The sequence below is a fragment of the Procambarus clarkii genome, chromosome 63 (genome assembly GCF_040958095.1).
Source record: "Procambarus clarkii isolate CNS0578487 chromosome 63, FALCON_Pclarkii_2.0, whole genome shotgun sequence".
NCBI classification, from domain to species: Eukaryota; Metazoa; Arthropoda; class Malacostraca; order Decapoda; family Cambaridae; genus Procambarus; species Procambarus clarkii.
In genome coordinates, this window is record NC_091212.1 from 11,402,926 (window position 1) to 11,425,240 (window position 22,315).

General features: G+C 37.0%; 1 protein-coding gene across 1 annotated transcript in view; it reads right to left on the bottom strand.

Moving 5' to 3' along the window:
* The window catches only part of slo (calcium-activated potassium channel slo), a gene marked incomplete in the record, with an annotated part of 691,171 nt that overhangs the window by 115,819 nt on the left and 553,037 nt on the right, over positions 1–22,315 (bottom strand). The window contains 4 exon segments of the mRNA XM_069308722.1: positions 8,899–9,040; positions 16,204–16,251; positions 19,238–19,264; positions 21,087–21,170. Coding sequence (XP_069164823.1) covers positions 8,899–9,040; positions 16,204–16,251; positions 19,238–19,264; positions 21,087–21,170 — 301 coding nt within the window.

Genomic DNA, 22,315 nt, shown 5'->3' on the forward strand with positions numbered 1-22,315 from the left:
CAGTGCTCTGAGAAACATACCAGAAAAAACTGCCCGCTTGACCTGAACATGATGATTTGAATAGAAATGTACATACAAGCACACATTGGTAGGTTTCCTATACACATTGAATTTGAAACTCCTACCAATTCTATGAATCATGATGTCTAAAAAAGGCAGAACACCATTCACTTCGTTCTCAATTGTGAATTTAATTGACGGAACCAGCGAATTAATTTGATTGAGAAAATCAGTTTCGTCATGGTTAACCGGCCACAGGCATAAAATATCGTCAACGTACCTATACCAAAGCAAATTTGAGGGTAAAATCCTGGAAAGTATATTTGTTTCAAAACATTCCATGTACAGATTGCTCAAAACAGGGGAGAGGGGATTACCCATCGCCATGCCAAATGTGTGTTTATAAAATGAATCATTAAAGCTGAAATAATTATCTTTAATGCACAATTTTATAAGTTCACGGAGGCGGTGATAATAATGGTGTTAGTAGGCAAAGTTAAATTATACCTTGGGAGTAGATCCCGTAAGAATGACAACAGATCATCAACAGGAACCTTAGTGAACAGAGCCGTCACATCAAAACTCACAAGTTTAAAATCATAATTTAATTTCAAACTAGACAACTTGTTAACCAAGTCCAAGTTGTTTGTTATGTGTGAGTTGGAAATGGAACCTACTACTGGAGACAAGACTTGGACAAGCCATTTGGAAAGTCTATATGCCACAGATCCAACAGAACTAATAATAGGTTTTGCAGGATTATTCGGTTTGTGTGTTTTAATAAGCCCATATATTTAACACGTATGGCACTTGGAGATATTAATAGGAGCTGCCTCGTATGGGCCAATAGGCCTTCTGCAGTTACCTTCTTTCTTATAATTCCTTTCCTCCACTTATTTTTGGTGGTCAGGTGATCTGCCCAGGCGGATATAAGAGTCTGATCAGCAATATTTTCTTATCTTCATTCTACTTTGCTATGATGAAGGCGAATTAGCCGAAAACGCGTTAAGCATTTTATATATATATATATATATATATATATATATATATATATATATATATATATATATATATATAAATATATATATATATATATATATATATATATAAATATATATATATATATATATATATATATATATATATATATATATATATATATATATATATATATATATATATATATATATGTCGTACCTAGTAGCCAGAACGCACTTCTCAGCCTACTATGCAAGGCCCAATTTGCCTAATAAGCCAAGTTTTCCTGAATTAATATATTTTCTCTAATTTTTTTCTTATGAAATGATAAAGCTACCCATTTCATTATGTATGAGGTCAATTTTTTTTTATTGGAGTTAAAATTAACGTAGATATATGACCGAACCTAACCTAACCTATCTTTATAGGTTAGGTTAGGTTAGGTGGCCGAAAAAGTTAGGTTAGGTAGGTTAGGTAGTTGAAAAAATAAATATTTCATGAAAACTTGGCTTATTAGGCAAATCGGGCCTTGCATAGTAGGCTGAGAAGTGCGTTCTGGCTACTAGGTACGACATATATATATATATATATATATATGTCGTACCTAGTAGCCAGAACGCACTTTTCAGCCTACTACGCATGGCCCGATTTGCCTAATAAGCCAAGTTTTCCTGAATTAATATATTTTCTCTAATTTTTTTCTTATGAAATGATAAAGCTACCCATTTCATTATGTATGAGGTCAATTTTTTTTTATTGGAGTTAAAATTAACGAAGATATATGACCGAACCTAACCAACCCTACCTAACCTAACCTAACCTATCTTTATAGGTTAGGTTAGGTTAGGTAGCCCAAAAAGGTAGGTTAGGTTAGGTTAGGTAGGTTAGGTTGTCGAAAAACAATTAATTCATGAAAACTTGGCTTATTAGGCAAATCGGGCCTTGCATAGTAGGCTGAGAAGTGAGTTCTGGCTACTAGGTACGACATATATATATATATATATATATACATATATATATATATATATATACACACTGTGTGTATATATATATAATGTGTGTGTGTTGTGCTTTTTAGGCAGAGTTGCCACAGAAACCATGTTCTCTTAATAATGATTTTTTTTTCTTATGCACTGAAAAATACCTTAAATTCAACACTGATGAGCATTCATAGATACATTCAATTCAACACTGATGGGCATTCATAGATACATTCAATTCAACACTGATGGGCATTCATAGATGCATTCAACACGTGATATACATTTTATATATTTTGAACCAAACTAACTTAGGTTCCTCACCTAACCTAAAGAGGCCAATAATTCCTTAGTACTGCCTAACATAAGTACATTCATAGATATTAGATAATAACTTAAGAAATCATTCAAATATCTTAGTATCATGATATTTAGAAAAAAAAATTGCGATGATGCAGAATAAACTTTGCCTAATTGGATGTGGCAAGCCTTGCATAAGGCCAAGATGGACAGCTCTGCTTAAAAGTACAATGTTGTATTATGCATATTAAAGGTCACAAACTGGGGATTGATTTTCCTAGTGTAATTAAAAGCTGTACATCTCCCAACCAGTTTAAAATAGAGACTAAGAATTATCTACTTAACAATGCAAATTTCACTCACATTTTTTCATGTTTTGCTGTTATCTTAAATTTTATATACTAAAAATGTTTCCTATACCTTTCATCAGGGTCTTCAAAAGCATTGGATTCACCAAGGATTTGACTGAAAGAAAAATGACTGCAAGGGACAGACTGGAAGCAAGACACAAACGTCATGAAAATCAGGACATTCAACAAGGAGATGTACGACTATAAAAGTGACAATGCAATTCAGACAATAAGGAGCTGGGGGGATACACCCTTAAGTGCCTATGAGTTAAACGTGTAGGGCCAATACGTAACCGTGCCAGAGCTGTTTCTCACCACCAGTTACAGTGGGAGGAGGAATGCAAAGGGGACAGGACACCCTTAAGAGCATGCAGTTTGTTACCAGAAACAGAAGACCAACGACCCTGCTAACAGGCACAGATTGAAGAATGAATGACTGGGTAGAAATCAGAATAAGGAACACCTTTGCGGGAAATAGGACAAGTTTGAGTTGCCTCCCTAGTGGCAGTGTCCACATCCTCATTTAAGGAAACACCAATATGGTTACGAGTCCAGCAAAACTCGGCTGTTTTAAATCTGCTGGAAATAAGAAACAGCCAATGTTGAATTTTGACTATCTCTGGATGGATAGGATTAATTGACTCCAGAGCCACGAGGGCACTGTGAGAGTTAACTACAACGACAAAAGAGTATTGACAGCAAGAAAGCAATTGATGAATAGCATACAAAATTCCATAAAGTTCTGCCAGGAAGATGCTAGTCTCCCGGGGCAAGCAGCACATATTGGTGGGGTCATGAAATACAAAGGAGTGGCCAACACCGTCAGCAGAATTAGACACATCTGTAAAGATGGCAATGGAGTGGGAGTGTGAAGAAAATTGTGCAAGGAAATGGTGTTTTAGAACTGTACGAGTGGTAGAAGCCTTTCCCCTGTGGATTAAAGTTTTGCAAAACTTTGGAAGTGGGATCCTCCATGGAAGCAAGGACAGAATGACACATGGAAAAATATTGGTAACATGAACCAAGAGAGCACCTTACACGCGAGACATACATACAAAAAAAAAGGAAAGTGGTGAAAGGGAACAGGGCCCACAGGAGGGGTAACAGTCAAAGCACAACATAAGCGAGAGTATGGATGTTGTAGGGAATGTGCAAGGTAGCGATGGTAGCAATGATCGAGACGATCCTGTAAAAACAGGACAGCAGTTTCAACTTACTGTACAGACTCAGGGTAGGGGATGAACAAAAGGCACCAGAAGTGAGGCGTAACCCAGTATGGTGCAGAGCATCAAGAAGGAGAGTCGAAGGAGAAGCAGACAAGTAAGCAGGACAGCCATAATCAAGTTTAGACAGCACGAAAATGGAATATAAATAGAGGAGCATGGGTCTATCAGCTCCCCAGTAAGTATGCGACAAGACTAGGTAAGTTAAGGGCTTTAGAGTATTCATCTCGGAGGTAAGAGACTTATGCACAAACAAACCTAGCTGTTTGTGCATATGTCTGCATGGATGCTAAATATTCAGGATTATGGACCTCTGAGGGTGGAAGAGTGCTTAAAACAAGCCTCCAATGTTAAGAAAGGACATAGGCTGTTAAAAGCTGCAATCCATAAACACTGGATATTACCCTGCAAACACACAATGTAACAGTCCCTATTGTTATCTTGTTACAACTTGTTACAAAGTTGGTACAACTTGTTACAAGGTTGTTACATCCATCTTGTTAGATAGTTATTACAAGTTGTTAGAAGGTGTTACAACTTATTCGAATGTTGTAGGAACGTCGTAGTTTCATCTTGTGTTTGGCAGGTAGAGTAAACATAAGTGTAAATGTTGAAAATCAGGAAGGAAATATTGGACAAGGTTCAGATATCAGTGAAACTAATGCTGGATATGATGTTCACAGCATGAGGCACACAGCCATAGCACACAACTGTGGTTTCGTTTGCGTATGCATCATGCAACAGGACCTCCTGCTCTTATAGAATATGAACATATGAAAAATTATTCATATTTAGGATTTATTGACAAGGATTCTGATAGGAGCACTGTTTTGGCTACTGTTTAGCATTATACATAGTACATTGGGCATCACTTTGCTTCATCATGTGCCATCAGCAACCGATGAGTGTGTGGGGCTGTGCTTTACATTCTTGCAAAGCCACTAACACGCATAGCATTTTGGGCAGTATACCGTAGATGAGATATGGATAGATGACCGAATAATAGAGTTACTAAGGCAGGGCAAGGTACAGACTATCTGATTTTGGAGAGAATTATTACTGTTTTAGAAACTTGTTTGTTATTTTTTGTATATGTCAGTGGAAATTCAGCAAATCATCAATGTGACCACCAAGGAATTGCCAATCTACAATACTCTGCTTTTAATTTAGGTATTGTTAATTCTTAGGTTAATTTGATTGGTAGACTTTATACCGAACAATATGTAGAAAGTTTCATGAATGTTAATGGTAAGCTTGATAGAAGTCAGTCACATATGCACTTTTCTGGAAGAAAACATTGTGGCTATATAACAGCCCCAGTGAAGCTATTCAATGAGATGGTTCCAATCTATTAGGTCACATCAACCGTGAAGTTCTTATGCCATTCGCGGACCACAGCCAGAACCTGGACCCCTTCACAGAGGCGCAGGGAGCAGTGACATTTCGCCACCTCACAGGAGAAGACATCAAAAAGTTAGCGAGTCAAAACAAACCACTGCTGGGGTTCAAAAAGAGGCTGAAGTCTCAAAACTTGCTCAATGAACTCCCCCAACTATGTAAATAACCAATTGAATCTCATGAAACTAGCATGAGCTCATTCACCCCACCTCCCCAAACTCGTTTAGGGGAAGGTGGGAAGGGGCTTAACTCTTCCAGGAGTTTAACCACTGCACTGCGCAAAGCGCCTTTAGGCACTCTGAGAGTTGTGCATTATTTTTTTAATTAGGCTATATTTTAAAGTTTTTTTTAATGTTTTTATTACTCTGTGTTTTGAAATGGAAATAATTGAGTTTGGTAACATTTTGACATTAACTTTACCTGAGTATTTATAAAAACAACAAAAATATGTCCTTGACAATTGCACCAAGAAGTTTTTGCCGAAACCAGGTGCGCAGTGCAGGGATTAACCAGTTGGTTCTTATGCTGATGCGGTTGGGACCACCTGATTCCTGTATGGTTCCTGGGTCACTCTCTTCTGTGTGGGCTCCTCTGTTCAGCTAAGTGTTTTTCTTTCCTTGGTGACTTTTCCTGTACACTGCAGTGTAATGTGAGCCTGGCTTGTAGAGTGGATGGAGCTGCATATATTCAGGATTATGTTCTCTGTGTACTATCTAGTGCTGCCCTTGCATTGCCAGAATGTCTTATCTGGAATGTTTGGGAGTCACTCCCATAGCTTGTGGTGGTTCTCCTGACTCCTCCTGGCTTGTGGTGGTTCACATGCAGGGTGTGTCAGGAGTCTTGTGACTTCTGTCTTAACCCAGGGCAGGTGTGACTTTGGCTGTCAGGGCACACTGGTACTACACAGGCTTCCCTTCAGTGCACCAAAGTCAGCCTTGACATCCATGTAATCCATGCTGTATCAGCTTACTTTTAGGTCCAGCACAGTGATTCTCAGTATCTGATTGTCGTGCTAGGTTTGACCTCCAGGCCCAGAAAATCTCATGTAGGTTCGTGGGCCTATGGATATCCTCCCCAAACTTGCTCTTGCTTTTGTGTAAGTATGAGGGTTGCTCACTGTTCATGCCATGAGATGATGATCACTCATTCTGTCTTTGCCATGCTGCCTGTTGAGTCAGTGACACCTTCAATCTTGAATCCTGTGGGGGACTCAGGGTCACTCCCCATGTGACCCTCCTGATGAAGTTAGAGTGTATCAGGTGGCATCTGCTAAACAAGTTCTTACTGCTTAGTTACTATGGTCTAGGTTATGTGCCCAGTTGGATGCCCTGGAGCTGTCCCATTTGGTGTTTAGGGATCTGGAATTGGAGGAGTTGGTGAACTCTACCTTAGCTCTATCTGCATCTCCTCTTCCTTTCCCTTCAGGTGTGTTTTGCCCTTCTTCTAATCTTCCTTCCATGCTTCAGACCATGAAAAGTCTGAAGGTTTCTGGGTTGGGGCAGGATTTAGCTTGGAATGTGGCTCAGCCAGCTCCTCAGGGTTGCCCTTTCCAAATTGGGCAGTTGATGCAGCTAGTCCTGCCGAGGCTTTGGGGTTTTCTTTTCAGTCAGCTTCCCCCCCCCCCTCTTTTGGAGTTTATCCCTTGGGCTCCACTTTTCTATCCCGGGCTGTGGGTGCAGATGCTGGCTCTGCTACTGAGCCCTCAAGTGTAGCTTCCGGGGATTGGGGGAACAGGGAACCTGATATAGACCCATGGGTTTCGTTTCACTCAAAGTAGTTCCTGGTTCCCTCTGAGGAGGGTCTCCTTTTGCATGAAGATGGGTTTTCTTATTCTTCTTTTCTGTATGAGTAGGATTTGAGTGCAGCTCATTCCAGGATTTGGTTCCTTGTGCCTTTGAGCTCGTCTTTCCAGAGAGTTTCCTTTTTCTCGGGTTGGGATAGACGTTTTGTGGAGCCAGATACTGGGTCACATGCACTTTCCCTGGCCAATCCTTGTCCATCTGGTTAGCATTGTGTTGCTCTTCACGGAAGGCACCAGTTTCTTGTGGCTCATACCAGCCCTTTCATGTTGCAGTGTGAAGGGAATCAGCTTGCCAGATTTGTTAGCTTCTGGTCCCACATTTTTTTTTTTTTGGGGGGGGGGGGGTTACTTCATAAGGCACGTGGTGGAGATGGTTAGTTCCTCCCCACTATGGGGGTTTGGGTCATCCTGGGCAGACTTCTTCCTCTCACTTGCATTGAGTCATCTCTGAGTAGGTGGCTTCTGGCCGGGTTGAAACAACTGTGTCACTCTGGTCGGTTTCCCACCTCTTCCCAGTTCCAAAATGGGATTCAGTGAACATCTGGCTCATCTACAACCTTTCTAGGTTGAACTGGTGCTCTGAATGGGGCTCTTGCCCCCATGTTCTGGAATATCACTGTATCTGGTTCATCTCATATTCAAGGACTCTTGGATGATTTCTCTGGACCTTCAGAACATGCATTGGATCTCTGAAGTTGAGGGATTAGTTAAGTTTTGTGGTGGAGTAACAAGCTTACTACTTTCGAGTTCTCACTTCTGGACTTAATCTGGCTCCATGCATGTTTACACGCTTGGCCCATCTTTGGTTGCTGGGGACTAGTTTCAAGAGATTCAATAGTTTGTTTACATATTTGCAAGAGTTCATTAGGTTGGTTTGAGGTTTTGGTATCTTTTCAACCCAACAGTGGTTTGTTTTGGCTTGGTGACTTTCAGGATGCATTTCCCAATGAGGTGGTAAAATATCACCACTTCCTGTGCCTATGTGCGGTGGGGCCAGGTTCTGGCTCTGGTTTTCCAGTAGGCCTAAGAACTCCACAGCTGATGCTACCTGGTAGTTGGGAATTATCTCAGTGCATAGCTTTAGGGAGCGAATGGGATTCACCCAGAAATTGTCGTTTCATTACATTCAACATTGGTTTTATTCCTTCTATATTTTGTAGTTTCCAAATTGGCCATCTATCAATAATTATAAAAAGCTCATTTGAAGCCCCTGTACATATAATCTACCCGTTAAGTTCTTTACTGTATAATTTTCATCATTGCTGTAGTGGCTAAATAGGTTTTATATAAAAATATTTTGCTTATGTAATATGAATTGTTTAAATGTTAACTAACTGTTTCTTGCAAGATACTTTCCTGACTTTATACTAATTGCTTTTTCCAGTGTTTTAACAACTACACTTGTCAATGATACATCCCCACAACTTAGATTGTCTTACCTATCACACTTTTCTTCTATATACAAACTGTATCAAAACAACATTTGCCATTTGTTCACTAATTTGCCTATTACAGAAACTTAATTTGAGAATAACCAAAGTGTAAATAGGTGTGTCATTAATTACACACTTTTTGAAAAACTGAGCAACTGACCAGAGGTTATTTGTTCAAAGATGATTTATTATTGTTTCCTCACATGAGATTTGCACACATTAATATTGATTTGAAATTATCCAGTCAATTGCACTCTATTGCAAATAAGTCTTCTGGTAGCTTATCAGTAAAGTACCATTCAATTTATATTAGCTGAAATGATTCAGGCTTCCATTCAAACTGCATGCATAAAATTTTGTAATATCCTGAATTATAGCTAATTAAAATTCATATAAAATATTGTTCACTAGAGTGCAATGCCTGGTTATAAATACCTGTCCTGCTGAGGCACTGACCGGTTGTAACCTTGGCTCGGAGAAGTTAAAGCATCAGCTGGCCGCCCACCATTCTTTTTAGCTGCCGCTAAAGTCTTGGCTGCATTTACCAGAGGCTGCCCACTGCTGTTTTGGTTTGCAACTGCAGAACAGAAACATCAGTTGACCATTTTCAAGTTAGGTATTTTATCTTAAGAATTCATGGGAGCTGTATTGATAGATTCTGAGTTAACTAGACATTCATATACAATATGCTAAGAATATAAGATCATTGCAGCAGTAATATCATTCAGTACTAAGAATGTGAAAACTTATTTAACAAATGATGTAGCAGCAGTTAGCAATGCAAAGTGTAAAAAAATGGATGAGGTTGATTATAATCTTTGGAAAAAAAATTGGGTCATGTATTAGAAAAAAAAATACTAAAATATAATGAAGTTGCAGAATTTTAAAGAAACATGTTCATGGAAAGACTTTGTGAAGCATGGGTAGAATGGGGGGATGGGAAGACTGAAGGTGTTTAATATACAGCCAAGATGATCAAACAGCAGCACTACTTGCTAATAAAAATTCCAAACTAAATTCTAAAATTTACAATGGTTAAATAACACTAATAATAAAGGAAGCTTTTAAACTGCTAATAATTAAATAAACATATATTCAGTATTTCAGGATGATACCAGTGTTTATGCTCTAGACAATAATTTACAAAACTATTCTTAAATTTATACTAACTTCACTGCTGTTATTCCTATTTCACAATATTTACAATAATTTAAAGCATTGTTCAGCAAATGTTAAATCACACTGATGCAAACAAAATTAGTCAATACACACAGTACAAACCAATAGTGAAGTGGTGACAATTAAGTTAATAAAAAATAGTAATGTTTCAGTACCCTCTGTGTATTATTCAGTGGTAATGAAATAATCATCAACACTTCACACTTTAGTGGAAAGTTCAGAGCACACTTCTCAAAACATGACAGGATGGTGAAAGAGTGAGTCTAGGATAACAGTTATCTGCTCTATCTAGAGTAGCTTTATCACATATTGAAGCAAATCAGCCAAAAATATGGCTTGTATGGTAATTTGTTGAAAGAAAATAATCCAAGATAATACTGTACCAACACAATGGTATGAATGGTGAGGACGGTTTATAGAACATGGCACAATTTGGGGTAAACATTCATTGAGGCCTATACTTTTTTTTATCTTAAAGCACATTATAGCATGAAATGAAACTGATAATTGGTTACTTTAAACTTTAGTCACTTGATGAGATTCAATCTTATGTAATCTCACCAACTCATTGTACCTTCTTGCAAATAAATTATTATTATTATTATTATTATTATTATTCACAGTCTGTATAGGGCATCAGGTCAATGTACTGCTTCTATCTGTGTGCATTCCTATAATTTATTTTCTTGAATTTTCTTAAACATTAGTTTTCAAACAAGAAGAAATATTTTAAAAAGTATATTAATTTGCAAGAAAAATCTAAATATCAAAAATTGTATGGAAGGGAAAAAGAGAATATGATTACAAAATTCAAACAACAAATTTTGTTTAATAAAAGTGTAGGAAAACATCTCTATTACTGTACCTTGACTCACTTTTCCAACACCATATATGAACAGTGAGAAAGCATAATTTTCTTGAGGGGAAGATGCAAGGACTACAGAAGAAGCACATAAGAGGAAAGTTTTGAATAAGAATTACCCCACGAGGAACATGCACCATAAATCTAGGTCACTGTACATACTTATGGGTTGGTGGTAAATGCTAACAGCAACAGATTTCTTTAATGTATTTGTGACATCATTGATAATACAGTTTTTAGTTTTATCACAGAGAAATTAGGGTATGTTGGTCCTGTAATAACTTTTTAAACATTTTAGTTTGTAATTTCATAGATTTTGTTTAATTTTATTTTTAATTATATACCAAAGTTTCAAATGCCTGAATATGCAATTCTTAGATACGCAAAAAAAAATTATAATACAAAGTCAACAGACGTACTGACAGACATGCGTCCAAAATATACAGAAGAGTAATGACATACTGTACAACAAATATTATAAGTATATAAAATAAACAAAATTAAAACAATTACTAGTTTTATTAACTTCACAATGAAGATTTTTATCTGATTTGTTAACCTAAGCATTCATCATAGGAAGCAGAAAGCTCAAAATATAGGTGCTGCTGACCCATCCTCAGTCTACGCTTCCTTCCCAGGTGACCAAAGACAATATGATCATACAGCTTTCACCTCTAAACTTCATACAAAATCAATGTTCTTACAGACAAATATCATAAAAAATACCAGTCTTATGTGGCAAAATTATGGTAAAAGTATGGTCTCTAATTTGGCTTAAAATAAAACTGATTATATAATGATTATTGTGAGCTCACCTTGCTGTTACCAGATGAATCAGCCAGCCCTCATTTAAGGGTTAATAGATTGAAGACCTATCCACAATTCCATATACTGTACAGTGGTACCTCCGTTTATGAATTTAATCCATTCCCGGAGACGGTTCGGAAACCGAAACAAATTTTCCCATAACAAATAACGTAAATTGAATTAATCCGTTCCACACTCCCAAAAATACTAACTTCAAAATACAATTCTTACATAATACTACAAATATTTTGAACTGGAGTATGTACAAGTTATATCTTACCTTTATTGATGACTCTTGTTAGCGTATGGAAGACAGTAAGGAAGGGGAGAGGAGGAGAGGTGTTAGTGTTTGGAAGGGGGAGTCCCCCTTCATTATAACATCAGGCAGTGATGACTTCTCTGGGGTATTCTCTCTCTTATGTTTTACTGGCATACCATTAGAACCTGGTTGTGGGTCTCTGCTCGCTTGTCTTATTAAGAATCTGTCTATAGACGAATCTATAGAAGCCTTCGTAGCCCAGCTGTGGGAGTGTACTCCGCGGCCTCGCTGTCTGGCGTTCCATTTTTGGAAAGAGGGAGAGATATTTGACATTCAGTACCTATCTCCCTTGGGTAAAAGTGACCATGTCTTTTTGGGAATAAAGTATGCAATGCGTTATAATCTGGAAGAAAATGAGGTTGAAGCAGTTGAAAAGCCCGATTTCAGGAGAGGTCACTATGGGGAACTCAGACATTTCTTTAAGGAATTTGACTGGAAAGACTTGCTGTTAGGACCTGAAGTAAATGAGATGTGTCAAGTTTTGGGAAATATATGATAAAGGCACAACAAAATTTATACCAAAGCAGAGATGCAGAACTAGAAAACAGGATTGGTTCGACAGAAATTGCGAGAGGGCCAGAGACCAAAAGACACACAAATGGAATCAATATAGTAAGAGGCCAAACCCCCAAATACCAGTAATACAAAGATGCGAGAAACAACTACATGGCAGTGAGGAGAGAGGCAGAGAGAAATTTAAAAAAAAGGGACTGCAAACAAATGTAAAACAGAACCAGGTCTATTCTATAAATTCCTAAACAACAAATGTCAGGTAAAGGATAATATTCTGAGATTGAAAATGGGAAATAGATTCACGGGAAAATGAAAAGAAAATGTGTGAAACATTAAACGAAAAGTTCCAAAGTGTGTTTGTACAAAATGAAATCTTCAGGGAACCAGACAATAAGAATTCCAGAGAACAACATAGAGCACATACAGGTGTTTAGAGATGAAGTGGAGAAAATGCTCAAGGGGCTAAGTAAGAACAAAGCAGTTGGTCCAGATGAAGTTTCACCATGGGATCGCTGGTGCAGTAGGTCTGGGGCTACCCCTGCCCCCTTTTGAGGAGGAAGGGGGGCTGCGAAGACAGCAGCTCGACGACGGGTGACGTCATACTAGTTTGCTCGTTTTTGTTTGGGGTGTTCTATCCACTCGTTCGGCTTTTGATTGCAATTTTCACCAGAATAGAGGTTTGTTTTGGGACGCCTATCTTTCTGGGTGTCTAACCCGGTCGATGGCAGACCAGGTTAGAATGCTTCCATTTACACGGGGGTTTCTATAGGCCATTGCTCCCCTTGCCTCTCTAGAGGGGGCCAGGTTCTGGTTTGTGTTCACCGGTAGGCCCATAAGAACTACATACACATGACTGATGCCAAGGTCTGACATTAGCATATCAGCCTAGTAAGATCCGGGAAGCCGTAAGGCTCCCCCCAGAAAAGGCTTTTGACAGTTCCACATAAGAGATTGTTCTGGAAACTGGAACATATTGGACGGGTGACAGGTAAGTTTCTAACATGGATGAAAAATTTCCTAACTGATAGAAAAATGAGGGCTGTAATCAGAGGCAGTGTATTGGATTGAAGGAATGTCACAAGTGGAGTACCACAAGGTTCAGTTCTAGCACCGGTAATGTTCATTGTCTACATAAACAATCTACCAGATGGAATACAAAATTATATGAACATGTTTGCTGGTAATGCTAAGATAATAGGGAAGATAAGAAACCTAGATGATTGTCATGTCCTTCAAGAAGACTTGGACAAAATAAGTATATGGAGCACCACTTGGCAAATGGAATTTAATGTGAATAAATGCCATGTTATGGAATGTGAAATTGGAGAACATAGACCCCACACAACTTATAAATTATGTGAGAAATCTTTAAAGAATTCTTACAAAGAAAGGGATCTAGGGGGTTATAGATAGAAAACTGTCACTTGAGAACCACATAAAGAACACTGTGTGAGGAGCCTATGCTACACTTTCTAACTTCAGAATTGCTTTTAAATACATGGATGGCGAAATACTAAAGAAATTGTTCACGACTTTTGTTAGACCAAAGCTGGAATATGCAGCGGTTGTATGGTGCCCATATCTTAAGAAGCACATCAACAAACTGGAAAAGGTGCAAAGACATGCCACTAAGTGGTTCCCAGAACTGAAGGACAAGAGCTACGAGGAGAGGTTAGAGGCATTAAATATGCAAAAAAACTAGAAGATAAAAAAAAAGAGGCGATATGTTCACTACGTACAAAATAATAACAGGAATTGATGAAACTGATAGGGAAGAATTCCCGAGACCCGGAACTTCAAGAATAAAGAGGTCATAGATATAAACTAACGAAACAAAGCTGCCAGAGAAATATAAGAAAATTCACTTTTGTAAAGAGAGTGGTAGACGGTTGGAACAAGTTAGGTGAGAAGATGGTGGAGGCCAAAACCGTTAGCAAATTCAAAGCGTTATATGACAAAGAGTGCTGGGAAGACGGGACACCACGAGTGTAGCTCTCATCCTGTAACTACACTTAGGTAATTACTTGCTTTTCCCTACGTTTTAATACTTGTCTGTAGTGAAACATCACAGTGTCATTAAAAAGGTTAATGCAATAGCCTGCTACAGCTTTATTTGGGCGACACTTTTCAGCAAAACTTTACATTTCTTCCCATGTTGCACACTTTTTTTAATTAATGAGGAAGGGACATCCTTTACTGTCTCCTCCTCCCCTGAAGAAATTTCCTCAGCTGTCTTTTGTTGCTGCTCCTTGTGAAAGGCTAGGAGTTCGTCGGTGGTCAGTTTTTCGCTGTGTTCCTCCACCAACTCCTCCACATCAGCACCATCCAGCCTAGCTAGTACAATAACCCTCATACCATTTTCATGTTTACAAATGATCACTTGTTTTTCCTCTATCGCCATCCTCACATTTGTTTTTTTTAGGTTGAACCTTACCACTGACTTTCTTGGGACCCATGGCATGATATATAATAATTACTCTTATGTTCAGAATCCAAAAAAAGCACAAAAACAATAAAATTCTTTACAAAGAATTCAAGCACAATCGTCACTAGGCGAGAGGGACTGGTAAACTGAAGCATGCCTCGCCCGTGTCACCAGGAACCACGAGCTTGGTCAACCTATACGTATCAACAAACTCGCCAAGGTGGAAAGGCTCGTAAACCGAGTCAAATTTTTCGAAGAAATTGAGCTCCTATGCCAAAAAATTTGTAAAGTGGAGCATTCGTAAACTGAAGTTCTACTGTATATAAAATGTATGTGGATAAATCACTAATCAAACATTTTAGTACACCTGAAGACACAATATGATCACACAGACTATTAGTTTGACTGATTTTTGTCTTGTGCTCTGGATTATGTTTAATGAAATAGGGGAAGAGAATTCCAGAGTATAGTACTGTGCACCCAAATTGGTAAATAATATGCATATGGTAGTAGAATTATGTATAAAAGAGGAGGAATGAATGATGGTAGAATTCTTAGTAAAGACCAGCTATTGTGATGATAAATGTGTATATTAAACCATACAGTTAGTCTAAAGGATAACATTACTTTGATGAACAAAGATATACTGTATCATTCATTGAAATTACTGTCACAAAAAAGGCAATTATCATGGACTCCAATAAACAGTAAAAATATACCTAATAAAAGTAATCATAATTCAATTTATTACACAGAAGGTTTTCTGGAATCACTAATACTGTACACAGTTAATTTTGTTGTTATAGGTAAACATTATATCACTGGGATTTATTTATATTGTATGCTTTATATGAACAATAAGTTTTACAGTTAAAAAATAATGAGTTAATTTTGAGGTGAGTAGTTTCGACTGTAATGGGTGTAATTTTCAAGTGCTCATTAGAAAGACCTTTACTAGAGGGCTTTGAGTCATCTTGTCAAGTTGCATTCAGTGTTATCAACTGCATATTGTCTTATAAAACCACTATTAAATAATTGTGTTCATTCTTCCTCAAAACATTATTTAGTATTCATGCAATTCAACCTAGTTAAGTAATGAAAACTCTCCAACAGAGAAGGGTGTAAAGAGTTTAGTATAGGGAAATTACGTCTCACTAACATTGTACAGTTCTATAAAAAGAGAAGGTTAAAGAAGGCTGGAAGTATTATAACAGATTAGAGAGAATAAACTTCTAGTGTCAATTTAAAGGCCATAAGGAAGAACATTACACTGAACCTATCACCAGAGGTTCTCATGATAGGGATAATATAAATGGCATATGCATCATTGGTAAACGAAAACCAGCTTTAGGGATTTCAACACAAATCATTAAGGGAACTACAAACAAAAAAATGTGAGACTAATGCTGTAACTAATTTTTGGGCTTGTCCTAAGTAGCTTGCCAGGGGCAGAGGCTCTGTTACCCAACACACACCCACACAACTACCAGGATTCTGGACTTGCACACACCTACCAAACACCAGAACCAGAATCTGGTTTAGAAGGATGCAAAACATGAGGATCGAAGTTTGACCCAAAACTGAGTTAAGCCCCCCAGAAAGTACCAGTGAAGCAAAACAAACACCATATCCAACCTGTCTGCCTCTTAAACTCGGCATTTGATTCTGCACAACACTGCTCCGCTGCAAAGATCAAAAGTGTTACTGTTAGGGAGCCCCTGAGAAGGTACAACTTGGCCAAAATCAAGCCTTGGGGAACACACCAAGCCTCTGAAGGCCTTTGAACACCCACCTGGGACCAGGACCAGTATCCAGCCCACCCAAAGATATGAAGGGGAGCCTGGGAATCAAAGACCACAACAGAAGTAAGCAAAAAGGCCACCAAAAAGTCAAAATTATTAAAAGCAAGAAACTGATTGGAAAATTTGGTAATTCCAATGAAACGAAGCAAACAACTGCTACCTGCCAGCTTCCATAGGGAAGGACAGAACAGGGTGGGGATGGGAAGCTACTGAGTTACCCATGAGAAGGATGTACCAGAGGGCAGAAGAACAGACCCCTAGGACATAATGGAACGGAGCCAAGAAGCATTCAAAGTCTAAAATCCCACCTCAGCCAAAACACCCTGAAATGCCTTCATATAAAAATTGTTTGCTAAAAACCAACCTACCTACACCACACAGCTGGGACAACAGTAACTAGCACAACTGTTAGGGCAAAACAACCTGGTGATCAGAGACTGCCTGCTAGCATGATTTGGAGTTAGTTTGACCAACACAGCCCAGAGCCACTAAGACCAGCCTGGCCTCAAGCTAGCAAGACCAACATGGTCCAAAACCAGCAAGACCAACATGGCATGAAACCTGCAAGACCAAGCTGCAAGACCATTCAACAAGCTTGAATGGTCCACAAGCTAATATGCAACTGAAATAAATTAAATAAATAAATAAATAAAAAAAAATTATTATATATATATATATATATATATATATATATATATATATATATATATATATATATATATATATATATATATATATATATATATATATATATCACTAAGAACTCTTTGACCCGGCCAGGATTCGAACCCATGCCGTCCAGGATCACCCCTAAACGTACACAGTACCGTGACCACCGCACCAATGATCGTCATTCCTTGGTAAGTATGCTCATTGGTGGCATTTATGATGACATTCTATGCATTGGGAACACTTATTGCTAGTATTTACATATTTGAACCATAATTTTTATTATAAAATGGAGACTCAAATGTACGTATAATTTTTTTAACTATAACTTGGTTTTTAAATGGCACAACTGGAAAGATGAGAGCTTTTCTTACTACATATGTAACATTGTACAAAAGTAAATATGAAAAATTAACTAATAAGCATTAATCAGACACGAGATGAAAATTAGGGAAAGAAGTACCACAGTGAAAGGGGTTAACTTATGCTCGAAATGCTGTGCATATTAGTGGCTTTTGGCATGGTATATACTTGATCTATCTAGAAATCCAATATTCTTCATAGAATTCATTTTGTATACAGTATATGTACTTTCCCTAAATAAACATTTTATTATTATATTATAACTTGTTCATAAATCAGATTATCATTTAAAATTGTGTATAAGTTCAAGCATAGCATCAATGACAGACCAAAAAGGTTATGCCATTAGCTACAGTTATCCCCATAATTTTTGAGTAAATTGTGTTTTAAAAATAAGTGCATAATATTATATGAGGACATTTTGTTTTTGACAGTACAAAAAAGTAAAAACAGCCTGGATGGCAGCATAATGTTAAATTGAAAAATGAATTAAATCATAACAGCAGATTATTCCCATTATAAAACATTATACAGTACATGTGTTTACCACTGTGTGACGATTTAATAAATGCCTGAAAGTCTTGCAATATATGCTACCTACATGGTTATATATGTACTAGACACACACCAGGTATTCCAGTGAAGTACTGCTTTCCACTGTTTCCCTCCTTGCTTGTCATCTGATATGAGGTAAATAAATGAACCAAATAACCCAGCACATCTACTTTGACATCCAACAACACAAATCAGGCAAAAATATTTTTTTTTGTTTTACCCCAATGCTGGAATTACGTCAATAAGGTTGCACGATTCCAAATTCTGCTGATTTTCCTCTGACATCTGACAAAAAGTAGACCAGAATACCTATTGCATCTACTGTGACGTACCACATCACAACGAGTATATTATTATATTTAGCTTTTTTCATTAGAGCCAAAACATTAACTACAAAATTGGAATAAACTGTCAGTATGGGATTATTAACAAAGTATGTCATCGCAGGTATTTTCTCCATCTTTCTCTTTCACATTTCCTGTGTACTAAACTGGGATAATTTACAATTTAGATAACAGTATCCCATCTGATGCTGCATTACAAATTAAATCATCACCATAAACATCAACAGCTCAATAAGCAATTGTGTTATCAAATATGAGGCAAAAATTACTTTATGAAGTAAATATTCAATCATGAATAATCTAAATGAAATCATGAATACATTATTTTGTCTATTTTCTAGTAAGTAACTAAGACAATAAAAGCAAGTCACCAGACTTTCTGGCTCATGCAAGAGGTTTCAGTACATTACTTTTGGGAGTCTTCACAGCAGTGGTCAAAATGGCTCATGCACGTCACCATGGAGGAGGATTGGGGGGGATGCTAAAATGAATAATAATGTTACATTATGTGATAAGACAGTATGGCCAAACAGTTAAAACAAACATAGCAAAGGGTAGCTACATACATTTACTAATACTGGTAGGCATAGCATAAACTGATGGGGCAGAGTTTGTTGAATCTTCTAGTACTATAAAATAAGGGGGTATGAGAAAGGCTAATCAACCTGAGGAGATTATATTAATAACAGTGGAGTTGAGGAATTACTGTAAAATGGAAAAAATAATTGCTGCGAGGAACAGTAAAGAAGGAACAGCTATGAAATTAAGAGATTAGCATGTAAAATGAAATGACAAATTCCTTTGTTATTGTGGTTCATTAATAACAGAGATAAGGGATGGAATATGGGTATTGCAAATATTTGAGTGTAGGGATATAAAAATAACAATATATTAGGGTTATAGTTAAGGGAGGGTATGGCTTGTATTGACACTTACTTCCATCTCTGACCGGGATCTTGTCGCCTGTGGGGAGGGATGTGCATTAGAAATTTTATTGCTATTCTTCTACCAGGATCTAACCTAATTAGCCACATGACCACAAAAACAATTGGTTGAGCTTTTTCAATATATTCATGATAATATCCATGATCAATTCTCATTTTGTCATTTTACATTTGGGATATGAATTCACCTCTGCATGAAATGAAATCCTGCACATTATAACTAAATGCACTTAAAATGTGCGTAAGAATGCATTATGCTGTACATTTTCTATGCTGTTAGGTAGAAAAATGTAGTGTTGCTAGGATGCGCTATATAAGATGCTTGGCCTGGAATGTCACCCACTGGTGCTCTAGAGTCACTGCCCTAGACACTCCTGCTTACTTATTGCCAATAACTGCCTGCTGGGGGTGCCACTCTTCCAGCATTCATTACACACGCCTATTCTCAACTGTCCTGTAGTACTGCATTAAGATCGGTTGAATAGTGTTGGGTTATGTGTGGTTATAATTATATGAAACAAGAAAATACAATCATCTCAACATGATTGTCCCACACCCCCTACTACTTAAATAGCACTGTTATAATTTTGTCGCTGCCCAAGCTAGAACATTTGCAAGATGACAGCATCAATAACATAGCAAGAGGATGGTGGATGACAATAGGATAAATGAGTTCAAGTATTAATACAAGAGGGGTGTGCGGGCTGCATCCCCAGCTTCTACAGTCTAGCTTATTCTATACATGTTGACCTACATTTGAAGTTAAACAAAATTCAAACAGCTAACACTTTTACCTCTGATTGCATATCTCACAATGCATAATACAGTACTTGTACAATTAAATATAATACTTTTGTCTGATGCAAACCAACAGTAATCATTTATATGCTCAAAAGAGCACCTGAAGGCAATCACATGAACAGTCAAGTTTACACACAACGTCAAAAAGAGAGCTGCAAGAATTGTGAAACTACAACTCCTACAGTCAGTAACCAAAGACTTAGAATACCTCCCTACGAGGAAGTGTAGTCAGGCAGGCAGCAGGTGGAGGGGGACCCCACCATCCAGTAGAACAGGGGTGAAGACTGGCTGATGGAGTGGGCCATGGAGGAGACCCAACTAAGGGCCTATACACTATACCACTACTACCCACCACCCGCCCACTGGCCACCCACCCACTTCCACTAACAAGTAACACTAATTCATGTACTATATAAACTTGCAAGACAGACAATGGCCACATTCCCAGTAAGTACAGTACTTAGAAGTTCATTACATAAAACTATTTGCCCAATAAGAATTTACAGGAAATCCATAAACATTTATCACTTCTTTATATTTACAAGAATGAATTATTTGTTATACTATAATATGTCACAGTGTGTGATTGTGTTTAATACTAATGCAATACTGTATAAAGAAAGAATTTTTTCATGCACTGATAACCATAACACAGTATTAATATTCACAAAAATATTACTACCCTGATTTGAATTGATTTCTATGCTGATCCTTGTCACTGCATTTGATTAAAATTATTTATGTACCCAGTAGAGTATGATGCTTAATCCCCCTTCCTACCAAATCTAAGCACTGCACCTCTGAGGAATACTGCCAAAAGCTCGCTTATTCAAGATACCATTACATAACAGTCAATTAAGCTACAAGACTCTTATTTACTTAAAATATAGTCTGATTAAGAAAAGTTGCACTGGACTCAGTCAAATACTAATTACTGTACCTACTTTAATGCTCTCAGAAGATTAACAAGGATCAAAATTATGAAGCCAGAAAGTTGGATACAGCATTGTGAAAGAATGTGAAAGAAGCAACTATGGTACCTCTGGAGTTGTTAAGAAGACGCTTTGGAAGTTCGGGAGGGGTGTAAGTAACTTGGTAGAGTTCTGTTTCAATATCTGACTTATCTGAAACAAATACACCGAAAAGATACGCGTAACTAACAGCCACACAGTAGTAAAAATAATAATAATAATAAAAATAAAAAATAAAAATAATAATAATAATAATAATAATAATAATAATACCCAGTAACAATAATAAATAAAAAATAATAATAACTGCACTTATAATAATAACAACAAAACTGAAATCATAATACAATCAGAAAATAATAAATATGGGTAGATAAAAAATACACCATTTAAAAACAGTAACGAAAATAAACGCTAACATCAAAGAGGAATTGGGCGGAATTACTCTGGGTGAACATGATGGTCTGGGTAGAAGGGAGATTTTAGACAGGATACCAAGTATTCACAAGGTGTCTTAGTACAGTATTGTAATGTACATGAAAATAAAAAGAATTAGTTTTGTTAGTCAAATGTATATATTGTATATGTGTGTGTGTGTGTGTGTAATTACCTAAGTGTAATTTTACCCAAGTCTACACCCAAATGTAGTTACAGGATGAGATCTACACTCGTGGTGTCATTTCCCAATACTCTTTGTCAAAAAACGTTGTGAATCAACTGACGGTTTTGGCCTCCACCACCTTCTCACTTAACCTGTTCCGTCTACCATTCTGTTTGCAAAAGAAAACTTATTCATATTTTTTTGGCACCTTTGTTTCCATAGCTTGAATCTGATATATATATACATACATATATATATATATACATACATACATATATATATATATATATATATATATATATATATATATATATATATATATATATATATATATATATATATATATATATATATATATATAAAAGACAAAAGCATCTTTTTTTTTTTTACTGCTAAAACACCTTGTGACACTGGAAGATGAAGTTTCTGACATTTGAATTGTAGAGAGAATGAATGTTGTGTTGGGTATCATCCAGGAATCGCAGGCTATGAAAGGCAGATGTTCTCTGCTATTCTTGTATTGTATAATTATTTTTTAGTTTAATGTTACTTGATAACTTTTGTAAAACCAAGTTTGAATATTTTGGACACAAACACTTGTATACTGTATTTGCAAATTTTTTTTTTTTTACTTTTTTTGAAAGGCCATGATTTATATGATTCAAAATAAATTAGCTACACAATAATAAATAAAAAT